We start from the raw sequence: 23,663 nt of genomic DNA on the forward strand, positions 1-23,663 counted from the left end.
ACAAAAGGAAAACTAATACCACAAAAATAAACAGAGCACTTTCTCTCTCGCGCGTCTTAGACAGGCAGAGGCTTGGGCTTTGCCTCTGTCTTTCCACAGCATGCTCTGTCTGTCTGTTTGTCTTTGGCCTTGATACCTTACTGGTGCTACCTAAATGATTGCACGACATGCCGAGGTATCAGGACCCTTATATAAACACGCCGCCAGGTGTGTCGTATCCAGGCTAATTGCAGCGTTGCCTGGCAACCGTGTGTCTATAAATGAGACCTGCATCGTTACAGATGATATTTGAAGATTATGGTGTTTACTGTTAATGAACATGAAAAGAAAATATATAAAGATTATATGAAAATAGATATTACAGTAAGGAATGACACAGTGACAGTAATTAGCATTGTCACCACCACCTCCAACTGTAGTCAGTGTGGACTTTTCATATACGGATTATTTTTCTTCTACTGTACTTTCAAAAACATGTACATATGCAGGTTATTTATGCTAAATTCCCCCAGGTGTGTATGTTTGTGTGTTTCCCTTTCATAGACTGATGTCCCATCCAGAGTGATTATTTCCACCCTGCCAGGGCCAGATCTACGATAACCCAGACCAGGTCACTGAATGTGAATGAAATGAATGTAATAAATAGTAAGAAAGCAGATGTGCAGCTCATATGGGAGTAAATGCACTGTAATAAATGATATTATCTACTTCAGTAGAGGCAACACTCAGCCTAAACCATGCCAGGCATGTTGAAATGCCCATTTAAATTTATTCACAGACAAACACTTGTATGTAATGTTTAGTGTCATGCTTTATTTTATTTAAAAAAGATTTCCGTACAAATATTTTCCAGGACCACAATGGATTTTTTTTTTTTTTTACCTCAGAGGAAAATGACATGATCACACATTCACTGTATGTTTATATACAGTACAGTACAATGGCAAGACAAAAAACACTGCAGGTGTCTCTTTGATGTACAGCACAGATTTTAGGTTTAATGTTTGATGCTACACATATTGCCTAGATATTCAGATTCTGAAACATTATGATGGAGTTTACAGCAGGGTTATTTCACTTTTATAGTATGATTTCTTCAGTACAATTAAAATCAACAGATCACACATTAAAAATAGCTCATGATTGAACCTAATTAAAAATGAAAAGAAATAATATTAGTCAGCTTTGGCTTAAACTGACTTCTAAGAGTTTAAAATTAAATAATTGGTGTTACCACAATTTAACAGAATAATACCTTCCGCTTTTTTAATTAGTCATCATATAGCATCTTTATCAGCCCATTTCTGTAAATATACACTTTAGCACCCTTTTTATGCAGTCATCTAATGTAGCACCTTTGTCATCTAAAAACAACAACTTCAGTGGTAGAAAGGGGTTTTCAGAATCATGTGTAACAAAATGTGACCTGTGCATTCATATTGACAGTGCTTGAATGTGGCAACATTCAAGTGAGATGTGAGATTTAAGTGAGATTTTTTTTTCTCAAATATGTCAGTGACCATAACACAGTATGTAATCAGAGGAATGTAAAGTGTAAAAAACAGGTTAAAAAACAACCTTATTAAAAAATGCAAAAGTTCCCTTTGTCACAATCACTCCGTAATGTGGCAAAAGTGACCAGAGAAATGACATTAACCCATGACAAGGTTAATTTTGTCTTTCCTCAATTTCTCAAAAAAGTCAAATCTTGACATTTAACTTGACTGTGTCCCAATCACCCGCAAGATCTCTCTCTGAATTCGAGCTTCCTGTGTGTTAATATTGGCATCTCCCACCTGACCATCCTCATACCTGTATAACATACACATGGTTATGGTTACCAGTTTTTTAACTCTTTAAACAGCAAAATTTACTAGGCTTCTTGGAGTTAGAACCAAATAGCAAGAAATAAAAAATTAGTTAAAGAGAGCAAAGAAATCTAACTTGATCAAAAACTCACACAAAAAAGAAGCGCGTGCAGACATGGTCAGGAACTGGGCACACCCAAATATTCCCATGTTTCTGGAGGTCTTTGGATGTTATTACTGTGCACATACATAGAACAAAAACGCAACATTGATAAAATACAAAATCAAACAAAATTATATTCATCCTTAATCTTGAATTTCTTACCCTCACAAAGAGCAACACAATTAAGATTTCGACTCTGAAGAAACCTTGACTGCACTGGGGGACTCTGCAAAAAAACAAGTATAATAATAATAATTAAATATGGTAGAATCAGAATCAGAATTACTTTATTGATCCCCATGGGGAAATTCTCTTTCATTACAGAACAAACTCCTGATGAAAATAAAAAAAAAATAAATAAAAATTTAGGAAGACAGAAAGAAGTAATGCTGCAAAGGCGCTCAGTAAATCCATAATCTCAGTCACTTAAGAGATGTACTGTTTATCATATCAACTGGTATACTGTAGCTGGTTTGCAACGTAAATACTGTACAGTGATATTTTAAGAACAGCAGCTGTAACATTGAAGCGATCACAAAATCTAGGTTTAATCCTAAAACAGACTGTGTGACAATGTGGTCTCCGTGTCATATTATGATGAAGATGCTCTAAAAATAAACCTGTATTTAAAGAACATTTCTGCTAAAATTTCTAATATTGCCAGAACTTTGTTATTAAATTTTGGATCACATGGGTCACATAGGCACTATAATATCTGCTAGTTAGTATTATAACAGAATGTGTTGCAAGACTGTTAATAGCTCAACCTGAACTCACAACCAAATTATTCTTTCAAGATGTGCCATGGCTCTGACTGTAAAATCAGGCTAAAACTGTATGGTGTACAGTGTAAAAGTCGGCTCTACACAAATAACTAAGCTAAAAATAGCACAAATAAGTCCAAGAAAAATGTGTAAAACTCCCAGCTATACAAATGAGCACACACCTGTGAGATCGTGTTCACTCTGTTAAAATGATGTACTAGCTCCTCCTTTGTGGGCATGTGGTGCTGTCCTTTACCCATCCCTAGGAAAAATTATTTTTAGTTATACTTACTTAAAGTTTCTTGTTCTGACCTAACCCTATAATATGTCACATACAGTATGTCACAAAGTCTCTCCTACCCGAGTATCCGAATGAGATGCTGGAGATGGGACTGAGGTAGATGCCCTTCCCATAGGCTGCCCCATGCAGCTTGTGTTAGAGGAAACATGGATGTGTACATAAACGACCTTACAGTTTGTATTCTAATAAGTCATTAGGTGATGGTTTAACTTTCCAATATTTCTATTAGATTGCTTAAATCAGTAACAGTATACCTGCAGCTTTGTGTAGGAGGCATTAACAAGTCCATTCCGTAAGATAGAGTGCCAATTTTCTATATGGGAACCACTAATACACATTGGTAGAAAAAACAAGCATTATATTGAATTATTGTTGTATTATATCAAATTTACAGTCATCTCCAGAATTATTGCCCACCTTAATTGGTTGAATATGATTTTTTTTTCTTAGAATAAATTCCCATCAGTTCAAGAAGATACTTATTACTTATTTTTAATTAAATGTTTTATGGAACTGTTGTAAAGGAGTATTGTTTCTTCTTCAAATCTCACCCATCATTATAAGCAAGGATGACAAGAATACTGGACCTGACTGGAGATCAAACTAACATGCCCTACATTACACCTACTGAAAGGCAAAAGTGCTGCCATATAGTTTCCGAGCTGTGCGGAATCGAGCCTCTTTGGCTGGAGGGCTACTGAGCAACAAAAACTGGTGGGTAGTGTGCATGAACTTGAGTTGCTGTTAACAGAAACAGAACATGAGGTCATTAAATATTTTGGAATCAACTAATTTGTGTGCTTTGTTCATATAATAGTTGCAAAGTATGAATATAACACTGACAAGAACGGCCCTTACCCTGCCTAATGGCAACTTGACAATATGAGATCGATTGCTGGATATAATCCTGCAAGAGATGAATAGAGCAAAAAGTTCATTATTAAATGTAAATGTGGCTTTAATGTGGTGTGTTTTACTTTTATAGACCATAACCTTTTAACTTTAGACTGTTATTCTAAATGATTACTTATTAGCATGTATTATTCCTTCTATTGTTGTACTTCTTGCACATATGTGAAAAAGTCAAGTTCTGGACTGATGTCTGTTATCTGTACACCCCCAAAAATAATTTTCTTGTTTGTGGAACAATCCTGGCAAATTGAACTGAATCTGATTCTTACCACTGTAACAGAGGATGTGCAAGTGGATCCAATTTGTCCATTTGTTTCTTTATCTCTACATATGAGCCCTATAAGAATATGACAATGTTTTTCATTTTTTTTCAGACCACACAATATCAGGTACCATAGTCACATGTCAAATGTAGGGATTCTTTTGGAATGAAATGTAATTTTGTGATGTACAGCTCCTTCCATACTTGTGTTATTTCTCGTATCGACATGATGCTGTCCAATGCTTTTTGCAACCTATCATAGCTTCGTTTCTGTCAAAAAAAGGAAAGAAAAACAGAAATGCAAAAAGAAAGTGTAATAAATTTGTAATTACATATTGTGTGATCAAATGCTGATGACAGCTGTCGTTATTGCATTACGTGAGATAAACTCTTGTACCTTAGGGTTAAAGGCCAAAGCCTTGGGATCAAAAGGGTCAACCACTGATGGATAGGGATCGAATATAATGCTTTTACGAGATGACTCCAGGGCAGCTCTGCACATTGCCACAAGCAAATCAACCACCTGCATGAAAGTGATCACACAGGCACTATGATCAGACTGATGAAGTTTCAGCAAGGCATGACAAATGCATTGGCTTTCTCAATACATATGCATGTGATAGGTACACATTACCTCAGCTCCTGTTGCCACATCTTCAACAGCCCCTGACATAACTCCCAGAGTGTAGAAGGAGAACACACACAGCTCTCTTGTACACACTGCTGGCTGGAAAAACATAAATTTCAGTAAACATTAGAGATGGGGAAAATTGAATCACTTATGTACTGCAATTATTTCGTGTTCCATTCATGTATTATCACCTTGACACTAAAATCGTTTTTTTTTTTAGGTTTTCATTTATATACTTGCATTTGTGGTGGTAAAATGTTGGGTGTCCTCTATGTTCCCCCTCTAGAGGACCATGCTGTAAGGCAACCCCAACCATTTAGGGAGTACCCTAAACTATTCATATGTTGACTGGCAGCACAGCATCCAGTGTGTGTTAGGAGCACATTTTTTGGTAAGCTTGTTTAGAATTGTAATAAAATCCTAATATTGAATTGGGATATTTAAAAAATTGTGGTACTTAAAGAATCGCAATACAAATTAAATCAGCACCTATGTATAGTGATATTATATCAACTGGTCCCTGGTGATTCCCATTCTTAGTAGACATATATACATGCATTCTCCAATGTTAAATATGATAAAAAAAAACACAATTATTTGAAATATAAATAATAAACTATAGTAAATACGGGTAAACTACCCATTTGTAGTTATGTCTTGATACCTTGAGCATGGAGCCATTCTGAAAGACATGCTGCTCGTCACAGACCACACAGTACTCATTCAGGGTGGGAATTCTCTGTTCTGAGTACTTCATAATCTAGAAAACACAAACACACACACACACACAAATATACATCCCTATACACACAAAACAACAACAACAACAACAACCAAGAATTTACCTGTACAAGAAACCCATATTCCAGAGTGGGAATACTCTTGCAGTGTAGGAGAGCTTGTGAAGAGAAGAACAGCTCAATTAGCTGCTTAGTGGTGATCTGAACTGTGGATCTGGAGCCAGGGACTGCAACATTCTACAGAGACAACCAAAGAGTTGCTCATATTTCTATAACCATATACCGTAGACAAGTCCTCCTCAAAGTTTTTACGGTCACAGGACCTTTTATGTGTGTATTTATAGACACATGGAGCCTCTCAGTACAATAATTTTACAAACAAACTTCTCACGTTATTTAAATGTGCACATTATTATTTTGGTTATTTATTGGAGATAGAGAGTTTGTGAATTCCTAAACACATTTTTTTTTATTAGATCCCAGTCGACATTTTTTAAAACATGTTATGAAAATGGTTATAAAATGTAAAAATTTTGGTAACAAAATTAAAAAATCACAAACACCCTGCTTCTGTATCATGGATACCTGTGATCATATAACCCCACTTTGAGAACCATGCCAAAATAACATAAAGCTTATACTCAATAACTCAAGTTCTAAATTTTAGCAAATTTTTGCATTAACTAGTGACTAAGGTCACTGCGACATATTGCAAATATACAATAATGAAAAATGTGACAAAGTAATGAATGTAACATAATAAATTGTCAATAAATGGCAGTCGCAGACATGCGGCGCAAAAGTGCAGATGGTGTCGTTTATTAACTGAAAACATAAACAAAACAGAAAAGTCTCAAAAAATTTCTATATTCGCATTAGAAGAATGTAGACTTGAATATCTTACCTGCCCATTGGGTGCATATGTGAGCAAGTCTCCTTTTGGCATCTTCATGGTACAGGAGACTGAGCGGCTCATGAGGCGACTTACTCTTGGTTCAGGCCCTGATGTTCTCCCTTTCTCACCAGGGCCCTGGATTAGCGGTACATTGGGGCACCTGGACCAAAAATGGACCAAACACCCATTAAAGGAATTTGTATTGTCCTAATGTTACATAATCGAATTTATAGAATGCTAATGAAAATTAAATTTCTGTAACTTTTGTAAAGTATATACATAGTCATTATATTAATTTATAGGTTAGGGTTTGCTCAAATATATTTCAACTACATACATTCAAAAGGCTCTCTCATTAAATTAAATTGCCCACAAGCGAACATCAGCAGCTTTTAATGCAACAATCCCACTAATGTAACAGCAGTTAATATTATTATGTTTGTGGAAAATTGATTAAATTTGTATCTTATTACATTTAAAGCTAAATATTTTTATTACGCTTGTGGTATATTATGTTTATGGGCTGGCGGGTGCTGCAGGGGTAAAAACAGACAACGTTAACATGAATAATGAGGCCAAATAAGTGTGAATCGGCTTATTTGTTTGTACTTGGCTATTGGCGTAAAGATGCTGAGGCCAGCACGAAACTTCTTGATTGTTCCTCCAGCTTTGAACCAGCTATGTCTCTTCTTCTGCTGCGTTTTCAAAAATTCATTGCTTAGGTGTTTCCATTGATTTGATATAAATGTGCTAAGAATTCTGGAAAAGGAAAGAAAAGAATCCATTAATGTAATCGTCAATGATTACTATCACATATACTATACTATTAGTATAATAAGCTACTTAATAATAATGTCAAATTTAAGAGAGCCAGACACCTCTTGAGCTGTACGCCAACACTGAAACTCTCTTTACAGGAAGGCTGGAACACTTCCACTGTCGGTTCTAAAAAAAATTAACTGTTCAGTTGTGCACAGAATATTGTGCAAACTGAAAAGACATGTAGGTTACCTATACACACAGTGCAGAGACAAACCACATGTTCCTACCTGGCCCATCAAGGTATTGAGACAATGAAAATCGAAGGCGTAGAACAATAGGTTCTGTCCTATTGACTTTCCATGCCGAGGCCACCTCCTCCTGTTAAATAATACATAGATATAAAATGTCCTTCAGAATTAATGGCACCCTTTATAAAGCCAAAAAATTTACTATTATTAACTATTAAATTAAAACTATTTAAAATAAACAAACGTTTATATGTTTTTTTTTTCGTTTACTGTTTACTGTTTTAATGTGGTATATGACATTAATTAATCAGGAGACATACATCTGTGAACAGGCTTGGTACAGACAATTTGCACTTAACCTTTTAACATTTGCAGTTCCTACTTTTAACATCACACAGCTTTGCAGGTGAGATGGATGGATAAGATGGATAAAACAAATTTTACACAATAAAATTTTTTTGATAAATAAGGGAAAATAATACACAGTGGCTGATATATTGCAGGGCAAATGGTATATTAGATAAAGTTAGGTTAACTCACATCTAAAAAACTGATGTTGATGTGCAAGTCGATGTCTACGTCATCAATTGCCTCATACTCCCTGAAAAGAAAATTGTAAATCTAAGTCTTTAGGGTCTGCTCATATTACAGTAGCCTTTTTTAGTAAACGCATAAAAATTAATCTTATCTTACACCAACCTTACACCAACAGCACTATCAGAGTAGATATCCTTCACAGCTCCAACATCCGTGTCCAATTGCGGGTGGCAATAGAGATCAGCAGCATAATTACCCTGTGAAATAGCTACCTGAGTGATGTACAGCAGAAAGTTCAATCATGTCCTCCCCTCCTTCATTTTCATTTGAGTGAAACCTTGGATTGCGTAACACGGTTTGCGAGTGTTCCACAAGGCGGGCAAAGTTTTTTAATAAAATTTGACTTGGAAAATGAACAAGTCTTGGTTTACAAGTACCGAGTATCATGAATCACTTATGGGCTTCTTGTTTTGACGCCGAGCATCATGTGATGACAACTCAGCTAACAGTTTTTTTCTCTCTCTCTCCTGCGCTGTGGAATTGTGGGTAATCGACTCCCCTGCTGGGTCTTAGTGCACGTCTCTTACTGGTATAATCAACATCTGTGCACGTGTGTACTGTATACTATAACACTGTAACCAAGTGTGTGTGTATAAAACATCTTTTATTTTGTGTCTGTATGCGTGTGTGTACAGTGCGCGTGTAAAGCAAAAGCAAGTCTCATTAGAGAGGTTAAAATCCTTATAATAAAGGTAAAGTGCAGGTTAATTTGTTTTATTTTTACTTTACAGCAGTGATTCCGTTATTGTGTTGATCAATCGAGTATCATTAGATTATAATTTTTTTGTTTATTTTTCCGATAAAACAGTGTTTCCGTTGTGCGTGGGTGTGAGTGGAGGAAAGAGTGGAGGATGGGTGTGTAAGACGAGAAGGGGGAAGGGCTCTTTAGCTTCACACACACACACACACACACACACACATGCACACACACACGGAAACACTTATCTGTCTAGATTTATTTGTACTTTTTTTTAAAGGTAAAGTCCAGGTTAATTTGTTTTATTTTTACTTAAAATTTTTAATTATTTTTATGTATTTATTTTTTTGGGCTGTGGAACGAATAATTAAAGTTTCCATTATTTCTCATGGTAAAATTCAATTTGGTTTATGAGTGTTTTGGAATACGAGCCCACTTCCAGAACGAATTATGCTTGTAATCCAAGGTTCCACTATATATATATATATATATATATACACACACACACATTTCTTTTTAAGAACCTACTCTTCAGAACTGCTCTTTTTGTTATTTGCAATGTTTACAATATCCCCAAGGAAAAAAATGTCCTTGGGGCTCAGCTTTGCCCAGCGGTTACCATTTTATTTACCTAAAGAACCCAGAGAAAGCAGACATGTTCATTTTGAATGAGACCTTTGAAAAAATCACAGCAATGTGTCTCTGAGACATTTCACAAAGGACTGCTTTTACAACAGAGACAGTTCTGAACTGGTTTTAAGAATACCCCAAGTGTGGACATATTCCCACTGTCCATGATACAGCTTTAGGATTAGAATTTGAACATGTAACTATTTTTAAAACCATAAGAAAAGCTATTATAAAGTTTCAGGATAATTTGACATGTACCAGAAAACTGTAGTGAAACATTTTAAGCTACATACCATATATCAAGTCTAGCTATTTCTTAAGTGCTAGCCTACTTCAACTCTATGTTGAAAAAGTACTTTCTGTTACCCCTGGATTTTTTTCTGCTACTTTTGTTCACTAGAAACGTGAATAGCCTCCAAATGGGTAATGCCTCATAAATGTTTGAGAGGTTCCAAATTATTCAAGTAGGTCAAAAATTTTTTGAAAGACAAAGGCCTTTCAGGCCATGATGCAGGATCTAAATTGTATTTCAACTGGAAAACTAACAGAAATTTTGAAGACCTGTAAATCTTACTTAAATAAATTTTAAAAAGTACAATATGTGAACCTTAAATTACACTGTCAAGTGGGTTTAGACTCATTCAAAGACTATGGAAGGTCTGTATCCTGCATTATATCTTCCATTTATGTTTGGTATTCTGCATTCGGTGGGTTTGATTATAATAGAGCATTGGGTAACAAGTAAAGCAGAAGCTAGATGATGTCTACATCCCAATTTAACTCCACTTCTGCATTAGTCTAAATGCCATTACCCACACAAAGGTCTATCAAAATCTAATTTCATTTTGAACAAACTTAGCTGCGTTAAGCAAACAAGAAAAAAATGCAGTCTATTGTGCATTTTAATATAGATACCTGTGCTCCATAAATTATGTTTTCACATTCACTGTCCCCATCTGATTCCGCATCACTCCAGCACTGCGCACTGACACTCTGGAAGACAGACATGTTAACCAGGGTGAGCTGTGTAATCTCAGGGATTTGCTATTTCCCCTATCACTGTCACTTCTTTAAGAGACATGCACATTAACAAATTTGATAACCTACTCAACTAGGTGAGTGTGAAAGTCGGAAAGCTTCAAATATCATACACATACAATTTATTTTCTACGACATACAATTATCGACATGTTTTCAAATAAATAAAGGAGTGGCATTATGTAGGCTGTATATGTTAAGGGTTTGCAAGAGGCTTCTTACCATGCTGATCATAGATTTAGCTTCAGTGACTTTTTGTTGCTCTTTCTTTCCATTCCACTGATGATAAGAACTTTTCCAAGCAGAGTATATAGAGATCTGGTTTAGACTCTGTGATGAGATCATGCATTACATCCAGGATGAAGACGATGCTTTGTCAGCCACAACGACTGACTAACCTCAAACCATCCTAAAACAATCTGCAAAATCAGCCAGGAAAATAGGGTGTGTGTGTGTGTATCGCTCAACTAATTTATTTTATTTCATTCATTTAGACCAGATGAAAAGAAAAAGGACAAGGAGTTGAATGTTTAGAACAAAAACAAAGAACATAAAAAAACAAGAGCTCGGGAAAATAAAATCGCAAAATAAGTTAGAATCTCATTTCTCGTTATAAATGCTTTTGTGTTTGAGACGAAAGGGATGCAGCTTAGCCGTTTGACCCACAGTTAAGCACTAAATAATCATTCCACACAAAGGTTTTCCACACAATAGAGAAACATTCAAATATAAGAGTTCCTTTGAGTCTATTAAACATTTTAAGCTAATTCAGTCATATTGCCCTGTTGATTGAATTCTAAATCCATGTACAGCGCCGGGGACAACGCAGACGCCCAAATCTCACCATGTCTCCTTAGTGACAATGAGACAGATAAAGACAATTTAGGACCAATTTATTTCAGCAGCATGAAGGTGAATTATGCATCTTACCTTTTGAGAAGATGACAATGAAAATTTTCTCTAGGTTATCATATGTGTCATTAATTAGACGAAATGTTTAAAAAAAAAAGACCACGATAGAAATGGCAACCAGTTGGCAATGATAAAAAAGGTTTCATTGTGCGCTCCCCTGTCTGTCTGTGTCGGCTGCTAGTCCGGCCCTGTCTCGCATTTCTCGCTGTTTATTTCTCGCTGTGCTGGCCGCTTTCTCCCTGACAACGCTTGGCATCTGCGCATGCGCACAGTACCAGCGAACGGTCAGGAGACCACCGACAGGGCGCGCGCTCACAGCAGCGGGATTTGATACGTAGAATTTGGATTTGATACGTACTAACAAACAAGACCGCAAGAGAATTTGCTTTAAAGTTGGATATCCCTTTATTAGATTTTCGGCTCAAAAAGCACCAATCAGTGGCGGCTGTTAGCTGACAACACCAGCATCAGTACCTCACCCAAACCACCAGATAAGCACTTTTAGGCTTGCATGAGGATTAAAGTTTAAAATCTAACTACACTATGGTAATTCAAATCACTGAATTTGTAGGAGGCTGCACGAATGCCTCAGTGGTCAGCACTGCCGCTTTGGTCCTGTGTTTTCCTCGTGCATGGTGGGTTCCCTGCTGGTATTCCTGGTTTTCTCCCACAGTCCAAAGACATATAGATTACGCTATCAGGCGTTCCCAAACTGCCCGTAGTGTGTGAATCAGCGTGTGAGTGTGTGCATGTGTGTCTGCCCTGCCAGGATTGGCACTCCACCCAGGGTGTACACTGCCTCATGCTCTAGACTCCAGCCCCACTGCGACCCTGTATACTCAATACAACGGAATAGACGATGACGACGATAAATTTGCAGGTCAGTTAAGTTACAGGTTCTTTTTACAATTGTTGTCAGCATGATTAGTAGCATATGCTTTTGCATTTTTAGTAATATTTTTTAAAACAGGAATGTAAAAAAAAAAAATTCCACTTATATGACCTATTGATTCAAAATCTCTTCGTCTTGCAGAAAGCCCACCACTTCGTTTTATTAATCATTACTTAATTGGTAATGTAATTTTTATTTGTACATTCGTACAAAATCCTAAACCGTGTTGTTACATATCCTCTATATGGCGCATTTGTTTCTACCAAACATTATTAACCATTATGACTTACTAATTATGGTAATAATAATTAACAATGATTATGACATAATAATTAATACTTTTATTAACATTTGCAGTGGAGAGTTAATAATTAAAACCTTTTATTTGAAAAAATTTCAGGCCATGTGAGATATCAGTTAAGAATCTATTCTAAAATGTGTGGCTACAGATCCTGCGGATGGGACACCGCTTTATGGTAAATATTAGTGCTTTGCATGTTTGTCTACTTTTTAAATGGAAAAAACTTCTAGGTCAAGAATTTGAAACTCATTGTTTTCTTTAATGTGCAATGATATGTTTTACAGGACATCCCTTTTTAGTGGACATATTTCTATGAGATATTTACTAATAATCATGCATATTTACTAATAATCCTGTAATTGAACTTTTACTTATATTTGCAAAGTTTTCACAATCAAGTCCTCTACTGTAATAGCCATGACTGTTAAAACATGCTCATATTTTAATAATTTTTAACCTTTGTTTGTCATTGTTTGACCCTCATCAGAGATCCTGATAACTTTTTCGACCTTTGTATTTTTTTTCATCTTCGTTAAGAAAATAGAAAAAATATGTTACTAACTATATAACTGAATATTAGGCATACAGTTTAAGCCAGATATAAATACAGTGTCTTTCTCGAATTATTAGCAGTAATGATATTGTACTAACACTAAAATCCTTACATTCTGTATGATTACCTGTCAAGTATTACTTTTGTAATTGGCCAAGCAAAGATGTCAATATTGATTTGTCTAAAAAATATTATAGAAAGTGCATTAGGCCAAGATTGTGTTTGTGTTTTTAATTGGTGAAGTCTAGTTAAAGTCTAGATTTTATAAAAAAAAAAAAAAAAAGATCTTGATGGATTTGAAAATAGGGCTATTTCCTGTTGTTCTTTTCCAAAAAAAAAAGTTTAACATGGGCAATAAAGTGATTTTCTATAAAGTTAGTTAGGTTTTTCTTATCATTTTCATCATTTTTTTTAAATCACTTAGACATTTTCTTATGTTTTCTTTGTTGTCCTGTTTCCCTTCTATTCAGTTTTCTTTTCCATTGTTCTCTTAAGTTTTCTTCTCTTTTATGATCTTTTATTTTGTCATTTTCTATTCTATTTTCTTATTTTCTCTTGCATACTGCTTTTGTCATTTCTGTTCTTTTTATTTTAATTTCCAATATTTTTGTTCATATTTAAATTCTCTTTTGGATCAGTTTTTTTCTACTCTTCTTGCCTTATCTCTTCTCTTTTTTGCCTGCTGTGCTTTTTAATGTTCTGCTCAATTTTGTCCAGTTCTAATCTTTTCTGTTATCTTCTTTTTAGTCCTTATCTCAGTTCTTCGTCCCTTTTGTTAACTTTTCATCTATTCTCTCCTTATGTTTCATCTCTTGCATTTTCTCTACCTTTCTTTTTTTTCTCTTCTGGATGTTCTCTGCTATTTTTTTCTTCTCAAGTTTGTCTTCTCTGTTCTGTTTTTTTGTTCTTTTGTCTCATGTTCTGTTAATTTCTTTTTATTATTTCCTCTTTCATTCTCTAGTTTTACTACTCTTCCATCCTGTTATCTTGTATTTATGCTCTTTATATAAATAACAATGGCTCATGCCGTTTATCTCAGGTCCATCATCAATGTGAATTAATTAGCAAATCACCGTTTTAGATGTTTGTTAAACACTAGTGTGAATCAATTTAATCCAGTTTGATGTAAATATATAATTATCTATTGGAGGCAGCACATGCAACACTAAAAGGCCTAACCTGAGGTTAGGTGGGTTTGTAAAATACATTTCCACTTGTGTCATACTGTATGTAGGTGTGTCCCAAAATGAATAAGATTGCAGTAATTGTGGCCTGCTCGAGACATAAGACCAAAAATAGGGTGAGGCAGGGTACTATACATTTTTACCTAATTTTTTATTTTTCACCAGCCCACTCATTGAGCTAACCAAAAAGAAGGCATTAGATCCAGGCTGGACCACTCCCTTGTCTGAGTCAGGTTGTGGGGTGACAATGGGAGCATGGTTGAGCATTGTCTGCAGACAGAGAGGGGCAGGTGAAGCAGCAGGGAACTAACAATGCCTTCCAACTGTGACTCATTATCGAGTTTTTTTTATTGATGTTTTTTTTGCATTTGTGAGAGAGAGAGAGAGCGCGCAAGAGAGCATAATGTACCATAAAATCAAGAAGGCTTATTAAGTAAATGAACAAATAAATGAATATTATTTAGAAATTAGGCTAAACATAAACATTGAGCAGTAAAAGTGCATGGTTGTGATTATTCGATCGATTAACATCTGGTTTAAAATACAGATTACTCTCCACCACAGAGTACAGCCTCCAATTATACAGTCCTCAATAACTTTCCCAGTTGGGCACACAGGTTGTCCTGGCTGGTATGCATATTGAGGCCTGGCAGACACATCTAGCAATAATAATTTTTTAAAATTCATTTTATACTTAACAGTAAACAGGTACATTTCACCATGGTGTCCACCCTCCCATTCAGTCTTTCCTTATTTAAGACTTTGACAGGCCTGTAATGTACAGTAGCAAAAGCTGTCCCAGTGTTCATTTCCCCTTCACCCCTGCACTCCAGGAGAGGACCACTACACCCTGATGGGGAAAAAATCTCTCTGTAGGACCAGCCCCAATAATTTTGCAGTCCTTCAGCTGAATGTGCTATTCGAATGTTATTATAGACTTACATTGATGTAAGTTCAGGAAGCATTAAACATAATTTTTACACATGGATTTAACACCACAAAGTCCATATCTTAACCCTATTGAGAATCTTTGAAACGTGCTGAAGAAGGCCATATGCAGCAGTTCAGCTCTCCCATCTGAATGGAAATGTTGTGAAATTGTAAAAGCTTATCAAAATGATGCCACAGAAAATGTGTGCCATAATCAAAGCAAAAGGCGGTCAAATAAAATATAAGAGTGTGAGACTTAGTTTTTGGCCGGGCAGTGTATACCAAATCAAACTTTTGTCTCTCTTTTCACTGCAGATTGCTAGATAAGGATGAAATATTGCATGAGGTTTAATAAGCCATCCAAATATAATAAAAATAATGCTAACATCTTGACCATGGGGACTGTTTTGGACTCAGCTGATGCAGACAATTGTTCTCTGATGGCTTGTGACTTCTGTCACTCAATAGTTTAGGACTGAAATTCCCACAAACAGTTTTATAGTTTATTAAGCGCTCTATAAATGTAATTTAGTTGAATTAACTACAGTAACTATAGGTTGAACCCACACAGACGGGGACTTCAAAAGTAAAAAAAAATCATTTTCTTGTTTGGCCAACAGGTTTAATGCCAACTTAAGAAAAACAAGAACACTTAAGTCACGAGGTTCGTTAAAAATATGAATAAAATGTAAAGAAAATAATAACACAAAACTAACTTGCGATAATAAAGCATGAAAACATGAATTCACCCATGCGCAATGAAGGGGAAACAGGGAAACAGTTCTCTGGGACACCTGCAAGAAAGACTGTGCCTTCTCCTCCAGAGCAAGCATCTAAACTCTGTCCCAAAAGACCATCATTTTGTTACTATTTTTAAAATTATTTTTATTTTATTTAACACTAGATTTTAATCCAAAATGTATTTAGATTTTTTATGCAGTGGAACCAAAGTATTTAATCCTTTGTAGATCGGATGGAAATTATATTTTATTTAAAGGCATAAGATTAAACTAAAGGTGGGGACAATTTTAGGTACTACTTCCTGCAGGGACGACATTGTATCCTTGCGAAAGCGTTCACATATTTCATGGACATAATTTATGGCGGGGACGGTGAGGGCTTTCGCAAGGATACAATGTCGTCCCTGCAGGAAGTAGTGCCGGTTAGTAACGGGGTTAAATTAGGAGCGCGCGCTGGGGGAACAGCGCACAACCGCCTGTGACCGGTCAGCGGCGACGGTAGGTCAGAGAGCATTTATTTAAACGGGGGATTTATTGACTTAGTTTTTTTTCTATTGATTTAATAATAAGAATAATAACAACGATGATAATAATAGTAATAATAACAACAACATTATTAATCATAATAATAACAATTATTAATATTATTATTATTGCCAGGTTCAGCTTATTGACTATCCTTTACTTTTATGACAGCTGTCACTGCTAAATACTGTAACACTAATTGCAGTAAATATCATGACCCGTGATATTTTTTATTTACCTGAATATTATTAACTTTTGACGCACTGGGGAATGTAACATTCAGTCATTCTAGTGAATTTAACTGAAGTTATGCATTAAAACACACCCCATTTATATGCCCACATTGTTCATTTATGTTGCCACCGGCTTAGTTACTTAACCTTTGGTGACAGTGACAGTTTTCTGCGTCTGGAAGACCAATGTTTAAAGAGCTACAGAAGCAATATGATCACACTGTTGTAAGATATTTTTAGCACACCAGATGCTGTTGGATTTTCTACAACTCTAGTTCTTAACTTATTGAGCTATTTTTACTGTAAAGCTTGCACAATTACGTGTTTATATGATAAAGCTACTTTATATACTCTTACCCTGCCCAAAAGGCTTTCACTATTTTACATTCTATATTTTTATCATCTTATTGCATAACTTAATATAATGTGTTTAGCCTAATAGTCTAGCTGGGAGCAGTCTGTTACTTGCAGACAGACACACTTTCCAGACAGATACACTTTACTTTTTTAAAGGTTATATTTATGAAAAAGCTTACAGTGACTATAGTTTGTTACTTATGTCTCTGTATATAAAATATTTGCATATTAATATTAAATCCCTAAAAATCCTTAAACTCTGAGAAGTTAAAATAATATATTTATTAACAATGCTGGAGCAAGTTTTTATAGTTTGTTCTTTACTTGTGTTTCATGCTTTCCCATATTGCAGGACGTTTCAGCAGACACTGCTCCAATAATGTCTAAGGCTAAGGATATGAGCTCTTCGCCCATTCACTCCCAGCAGCTTCCTGCTGCTATGGCAGACACTTTCCTGGAGCATTTGTGCCTGCTGGACATTGACTCCGAGCCCACGGTATCCCGCAACACTGGCATAATCTGCACAATCGGTCAGCAAAACACAGAAATGTCTGCATTCATCTTAAATTAATATGAATTTAATTACATTCATTGTGTATTTGTCCTCTTTTACCCTGAATTCATATGTTATGTTTGATAAACATTTTTTATTTTAGGGCCAGCTTCTCGCTCAGTGGAGAAGCTGAAGGAGATGATCAAGGCTGGTATGAATGTTGCACGCTTGAACTTTTCACATGGAACTCATGAGGTTGGTGCTCTCATTGAATTATTGGCAGCTCCTTACTACAGGATTTATATATACATGTTTATTACATTATATTTTATATTACAGTATATAAAAATATACTTAATGTAAAACCTCTGTAGAAATGAATTGGAAGTTGGGTTGGCCTTTTCATTAAACTTTCTCAAGGATACCATCATGTGCCATTAGACCTTCATATGATACCTTTGATATTTCAGCTATAGGTCAGTTAAAGGTCAGCAGCACAGTTTATTATCCGTAGATACAAGTCACAGTCACTAAAAAGTCATAGATACTAAAAAACTCTTCCTTGTCCACTGAATGTATTTGACACTTATTTTTGTACAAATATTTCTCCCAATGCCAACTTTATTTGTTAACATTTATCTACTCTGTTGCTTGGAGTTTGGTGTAAGATGAATTATAGTCATAATATGTTATTCAATATCACAGCAGATTCATTGTTAAGACATACTGTATGGATCATTTGTTGATCATATCTATTGACATTTTATAGAAAGGGAGAAGATCTTCACCTTCTTAAATCTTAGAAACAACACTTACTTTAGGGTAATGTTTCAGATATTTAAGTGCAGTTATTTAGTCATGAGAGGGACTTTAGACCCCTTCTGGTTCACAAAGAGTTATGTAAGTCTTTGTAATGTGGTGGTCATCTGGTCACCTAATTATAAAATGGGAAATTTGATCTGTGCAGACATACAGCATATGTAGTATGTCTCCAATATTGCCTACTCAGATTCAGTTGCAGTTCACTATACTCACGGCATCTTTCGAATATGTTCAACACTACTCACAGGCGTTTAATTTTAGATGGAAGAGTAAAAAAGCAGTGAATTATCAAAAAAAAAAACATAGCAAGTGCAACCATTCTCACATCTATGCAGTACATATAGTACATGTAGTATATACAGTATGCGGTAAATATACACACCACAGCTGTTATTATATAGCCTACTCAATTTTATGACCTACCCTTGTGATGAATACTTTAATATTTATATTAATAATCACATGCAAAAAGAATAGTTTATATAGAAATTCTGTTGTAAATCATCAAAATATTTTGTTCAATTAACTTAGGTTTAATGACAAAAAATGAAGACTTTCTAATTTTTAGGCTAATGATTGAAATGACTAACAAATGAGAAAAAACATTCATTAGGATATAAAACAATCAGTTGTTGGAATTGACAATTAGCCAATGTTTAGGCTTACAGTAAATAATTGTTCATCGTTAATGTATGTAAAAAGAAATCTGTAAAATCAGTATTTAAACATTGACAAAGGTTTTTATATGAATTATTTATCTATTGATAATTACCACATAAATGCATCCCAATGATTTCTGTTATAAAGTTTTTCACTGCAGTGTTTTGAGACACTGAAAAAAAGACCCTTTATAGTAGATGTGTTGTTGGGGGACTGACATTAATCAAAGTGTGTGTTCAAGTTTGTTAAAAAAAATAAGATGAACACTTTAGTGAAATGAACCTACTTCTAAATTTTTAGTACCATGCTGATACCATCAAGAATGTCCGTGAAGCCACTGAAAGCTTTGTTTCTGGAAGTCTTGAGTATAGACCTGTGGCCATTGCACTGGACACAAAAGGTCCTGAAATTAGGACTGGCCTCATCAAAGGAGTGAGTGTGTTTTAAATATTCTCTTAATACTTATTGTTTCCTGTCAAATGTGCTTGTAAGTGTCACAGTCGAAAAACAATACAGCTCTTTGATACACAGTTTTTATTAGAGAAAAACAGAAGAGTTGATTGAAAAGTTGTATACCTTACAGATTGAAATTTCTTATACAATACTTGATTTGTCCTTTCTCAGAGTGGCACAGAGGAGGTGAAACTAAACAAGGGTGAGAAAATCAAACTGACCCTGGATGACAGTTGCAAGGACAACTGTGATGAGAAAACCCTGTGGCTAGATTATAAGAATATCACTAAGGTGGTTGAGCAGGGAAGCAAGATCTACGTTGATGATGGCCTTATCTCCCTAAAAGTTCTGGAAATTGGTCAGTTTTTGCAACTGATACAATTTACACCTAAACCAAGGCTGCTAAAAATGACTTAATACTTTCAAGAATTTCACTTTCTGTGTGTTTATACTTTTTGAAAAGTCTTAAGATTTCATTACTTTTATACAGGTGGTGACTACTTGGTGTGTGAAATTGAAAATGGTGGAATGTTGGGTAGCAAGAAAGGAGTGAACCTGCCTGGTGCTAAAATAGACCTACCTGCTGTGTCTGAGAAGGACATCCAAGACCTGCAGTTTGGTGTGGAGCAAGGGGTGGACATGGTGTTTGCCTCCTTCATCCGCAAGGCTGCTGACGTTCATGCTGTCAGGAAGGTTTTGGGTGAGAAGGGCAAAAACATCAAGATCATCAGCAAGCTGGAGAATCATGAGGGGGTGTGCAAGTGAGTGTGTAGCAGGATTTAATGTCACTGTAAGCCAGAGATTTCTTAGTCTAGAAAAACTAGGCAAAACATTTTTTGTTCAGTTTCTTCGTTTGATAAGATCATGTATTGTTAATGCTGAGTACTAGTTTTGATTATGTGGCTTTTATGATTTTTTTTATTTTTCCAATATTTGCCCAGGTTTGATGAGATTCTGGAGGCCAGTGATGGTATCATGGTTGCCCGTGGAGATATGGGTATCGAGATCCCCACAGAGAAGGTCTTCCTGGCTCAGAAAATGATGATTGCACGCAGTAGCAGGATTGGCAAACCTATCATTTGTGCTACACAGGTCAAGAAATTAAAACATGACTGTCTATATATTTTTTATTAGTTATAAGTATATAATAAAGTTATAGCAATTGAACTTTGCATTTTTCTGACTGGTTTCTTTGTTCCTCAAAATGGCAGATGCTGGAGAGCATGATTAAGAAGCCCCGTCCTACTCGTGCTGAGAGCAGTGATGTAGCCAATGCTGTTCTGGATGGTGCTGACTGCATCATGCTGAGTGGAGAGACAGCCAAGGGCGAATACCCCGTTGAGTCTGTGTTAACCCAGCACCTGGTAAGTGTGTTGTTGTCCCTCTGGCCTGGCATTTGATTGCATTTTGAGGAATTTGGTAAATAAATTTACTTCTAGTAATGCAACATGTCTAAAAACAGTCTAGGTAACTTTTTTTAAATGGTTCTAGTGGAGAAACATGTCTATTATAGTTTCTCCCCCTAAAAGTCTGTCCTGTTAACTGGAATGAAGAAGTTAAGCAAGCAACTATGATTGGTTATTTCTGTTTGGCTTAATCCAATGAAAAGCCGTGCTTATTCAAAGTGATTACTAACAGATTACTAACAGGATTTTTACTATCACTTTACTACTGTATGTTTGAACTTGACAACAACAACACTGATATTAAGCTTTGATGTTTTGCATTGTGAAATTGTTCTTATCATACACATGTTTAAATAACAATGGAAGCTAATTTAGAAACTAGACCTAAAGCACTACATTATTTGGATCTTCGTATTATTTTCCTTATTACTTGTGTGTCTGGATTTAGATTGCTCGTGAGGCTGAGGCAGCCATGTTCCACAGGCAGGTATTTGAGGAGTTGCGTCGTATCACACACCTGACCCGTGACCCTTGTGAATCTGTGGCCATAGGAGCTGTGGAAGCTTCCTTTAAGTGCTGTGCCAGTGCCATTATCGTTCTCACCAAATCTGGAAGGTACAATAAAGAGACATAACACCCATGCACATTCAAATTTATACCCTAAGCATTTTATATAGCATTTTTATACCACATACTGTACACAGACATACATACACATCTCTTGTGGTGTGCCAATGTGAAATGTGCTCCCTCATGCTTAGCCTGACCTTTGCAGGCCTGAACCCTGACATTTTGCAGGCTAATTTAAACTTCTTAGTCAGCTGTTGTGGTCTAACCAGTACAGCCCATTATATACAGAAGGTTCCTTGATGAAGGACATACTGTAGGATGTATGCTAATATAAAACAATCAAAATATTTACTAATGAAACAGAAATACCTTTAATTTAAAGCTCAGTTGGTGGTAGTATTATACTGTTGCTTACGTAGACTTTTCAGTTTTTTTTTTTAACAGAAAAGTTTTTTAAATCTAGACAGTTTTTCTGTAGCTGTTTCAGGTAACCTTTGGCTTAAAATTTCTCATGGTTTTCTTTCTCTCCCCCCTTAGGTCTGCTCATTTGCTGTCTAGGTACAGGCCTCGCGCCCTTATCATGGCTGTGACCCGTAACGAGCAGACAGCCCGTCAGTGCCATCTGTACCGTGGAATCTACCCCATCCTTTACAACAAGCCTGCCAATGATGTGTGGGCCGAGGATGTGGACCTGCGTGTCAGCTTTGCCCTAGAGTTTGGTAAGGACACAGGTCATCATTAGATGCAGTATCTCTTTAAAAAAACTATTAATTGTTGTCACATTGGGGATTGTCATGTTTAGGTGTGAAAGTAGCTAAGGAGTAAAGACATTTGGAATCGGTTTGTTGTTACTGTTTTTTTAACCAGATATACTGGTCTTAAAATCTGAGTATTTATTCTACATTGACCCATTTTGTTTTTCAGGTAAAGCCCGGAAGTTCTACAAATCTGGTGATGTAGTGATTGTTGTCACTGGTTGGCGTCCTGGCTCTGGCTATACCAACACCATGCGTGTTGTTCTGGTGCCTTGAGCACCATGATTAAGAACTATGCCATTCCCCATAATGACCTACTTCCATGAGTTTCCTTGTATTTAGATTTTAGCTAATTAATTGGTTGATACCACAAATAAAACCCCATACTGCAAAAAATTCTAGGATGCTGTTTACACTCCATATGCTTACTCCTCAGCTCTACCAAGGAGAAATCTCAAAGCACTTTGACCAATTGAACAGAGAATTGCCATCACCAGCCTTACAGTGCCTATCCTTGCAGTTTGTTGGTACTGTATGCTATGTATTGCCTGTTGTATAAGTTCGACAGTGCTATGTGTGAGCCAGTTATCTATATATGTTAAACAAGTACATTGTGATAATGTCACTCCCCCCTTTCAATTCATACTCATAGCTGTTCACTTTGCACACTGACTACTGACACAAACATTAAAATCATAATCATCTGGTATCTTGTGAATTGTGTTTTTGGCACTCAGAATCTGACTGGTATTTGGAAAGATATGATTGCACACGACACTGTATCACCTCTAGTGGAGAATAAAAAAAATAGTGTTGACATTCAAAGTTGTACATTGCATACTATATTATTTTTATGGATGTTTGCTTTGGTTGTCAATATGATCCATGCTCAGTATTAAACCTAGAATTATTTTGCAATATTAATAATAAGTCATCCTAGATACTGTTTTAGTCATTCTTCTGCAGTTTTACTTCAAATATGAAATCTTACAGTCTAAACCAGCATTCAGAGTTCAAGTAAATTTCTTAAAGACAATTTTGTATATTTTTATGAAGCTAATGTCCGGGGTTGCGGGCGTCAATACACAGGTTGAACACTAGATGGCAGTGTATAATTAGACACCAAATACAATGCCGCACTCCGATATACATGTATATATTATATCCATTTTTTTATTATCTTTATTTTTTTTATCTAGATTATTGATTATTGACAACTAAATTACGGTGGGGATAAAATTATCAATGAGTTTTTACATCTACGTGCGTACAAGTTACAGTTCAGGTGCAGAATGAGTCAGCACTCTGATTTTCCATTAATATTCACATCACTTTGAATGTAACCAGGTACATTGCATGCAATTTCTCTAACATCCACAAGAGCCTCTAAAAATCACTGATAAATGAATCTCCTTAGTGCTTCATGGAC

General features: G+C 35.8%; 2 protein-coding genes across 9 annotated transcripts; one reads left to right on the forward strand and one right to left on the reverse strand.

Annotated features, from left to right (window-relative positions):
• Nucleotides 1-811: 811 nt before the first annotated feature.
• parp6b (poly (ADP-ribose) polymerase family, member 6b) lies at nt 812-11,584 on the reverse strand. 6 transcript variants are annotated; one of them, XM_053510645.1, is made up of 23 exons: nt 11,379-11,584; nt 10,671-10,778; nt 10,326-10,403; nt 8,180-8,295; nt 8,027-8,087; nt 7,526-7,616; nt 7,355-7,421; nt 7,086-7,235; nt 6,486-6,636; nt 5,687-5,818; nt 5,506-5,601; nt 4,845-4,937; nt 4,608-4,733; nt 4,415-4,480; nt 4,218-4,285; nt 3,895-3,943; nt 3,665-3,777; nt 3,291-3,363; nt 3,096-3,165; nt 2,918-2,997; nt 2,134-2,197; nt 1,961-2,045; nt 812-1,812 (listed from the first exon to the last, which is right to left on the reverse strand). In XM_053510645.1, the coding sequence occupies exons 2-23, from the start codon at nt 10,680-10,682 to the stop codon at nt 1,716-1,718; spliced, it is 1,938 nt and encodes a 645-aa protein (XP_053366620.1). In that variant the 5' UTR covers nt 10,683-10,778; nt 11,379-11,584; the 3' UTR covers nt 812-1,715. The 6 variants fall into 6 exon arrangements, with proteins under 6 accessions (XP_053366620.1, XP_053366619.1, XP_053366618.1 ...); XM_053510644.1 differs by having other exon boundaries at nt 8,186-8,280; nt 10,671-10,867; XM_053510643.1 differs by having other exon boundaries at nt 8,180-8,280; nt 10,671-10,867.
• A 1,111-nt stretch (nt 11,585-12,695) lies between these two features.
• Nucleotides 12,696-22,943, forward strand: pkmb (pyruvate kinase M1/2b). 3 transcript variants are annotated; one of them, XM_053484785.1, is made up of 11 exons: nt 12,696-12,728; nt 17,428-17,605; nt 17,732-17,823; nt 19,351-19,482; nt 19,675-19,861; nt 19,994-20,264; nt 20,445-20,595; nt 20,715-20,867; nt 21,358-21,524; nt 22,017-22,198; nt 22,404-22,943. In XM_053484785.1, the coding sequence occupies exons 1-11, from the start codon at nt 12,711-12,713 to the stop codon at nt 22,508-22,510; spliced, it is 1,638 nt and encodes a 545-aa protein (XP_053340760.1). In that variant the 5' UTR covers nt 12,696-12,710; the 3' UTR covers nt 22,511-22,943. The 3 variants fall into 3 exon arrangements, with proteins under 3 accessions (XP_053340760.1, XP_053340768.1, XP_053340776.1); XM_053484793.1 differs by lacking the exon at nt 12,696-12,728 and adding an exon at nt 16,391-16,458; XM_053484801.1 differs by lacking the exon at nt 12,696-12,728 and adding an exon at nt 16,425-16,462.
• The last annotated feature ends 720 nt before the right edge of the window (nt 22,944-23,663 follow it).

This window comes from Clarias gariepinus, chromosome 2 (assembly GCF_024256425.1).
Source record: "Clarias gariepinus isolate MV-2021 ecotype Netherlands chromosome 2, CGAR_prim_01v2, whole genome shotgun sequence".
Classification (NCBI taxonomy): Eukaryota; Metazoa; Chordata; class Actinopteri; order Siluriformes; family Clariidae; genus Clarias; species Clarias gariepinus.

Excerpts from the sequence above, each read along its gene's own strand:
- pkmb (XM_053484785.1), top strand. Across the intron at positions 17,606-17,731 it reads TGGCATAATCTGCACAATCG|GGCCAGCTTCTCGCTCAGTG; the intron begins GTCAGCAAAACA and ends TTTTTATTTTAG. Across the intron at positions 20,868-21,357 it reads CTGTGTTAACCCAGCACCTG|ATTGCTCGTGAGGCTGAGGC; the intron begins GTAAGTGTGTTG and ends GTCTGGATTTAG.
- parp6b (XM_053510641.1), bottom strand. The coding sequence starts at position 10,793 with ATGATCTCATCACAGAGTCTAAACCAGATCTCTATATACTCTGCTTGG. Across the intron at positions 10,404-10,670 it reads CTAAATCTATGATCAGCATG|AGTGTCAGTGCGCAGTGCTG; the intron begins GTAAGAAGCCTC and ends TCTGTCTTCCAG. Across the intron at positions 7,617-8,026 it reads TCAACATCAGTTTTTTAGAT|GAGGAGGTGGCCTCGGCATG; the intron begins GTGAGTTAACCT and ends ATTATTTAACAG.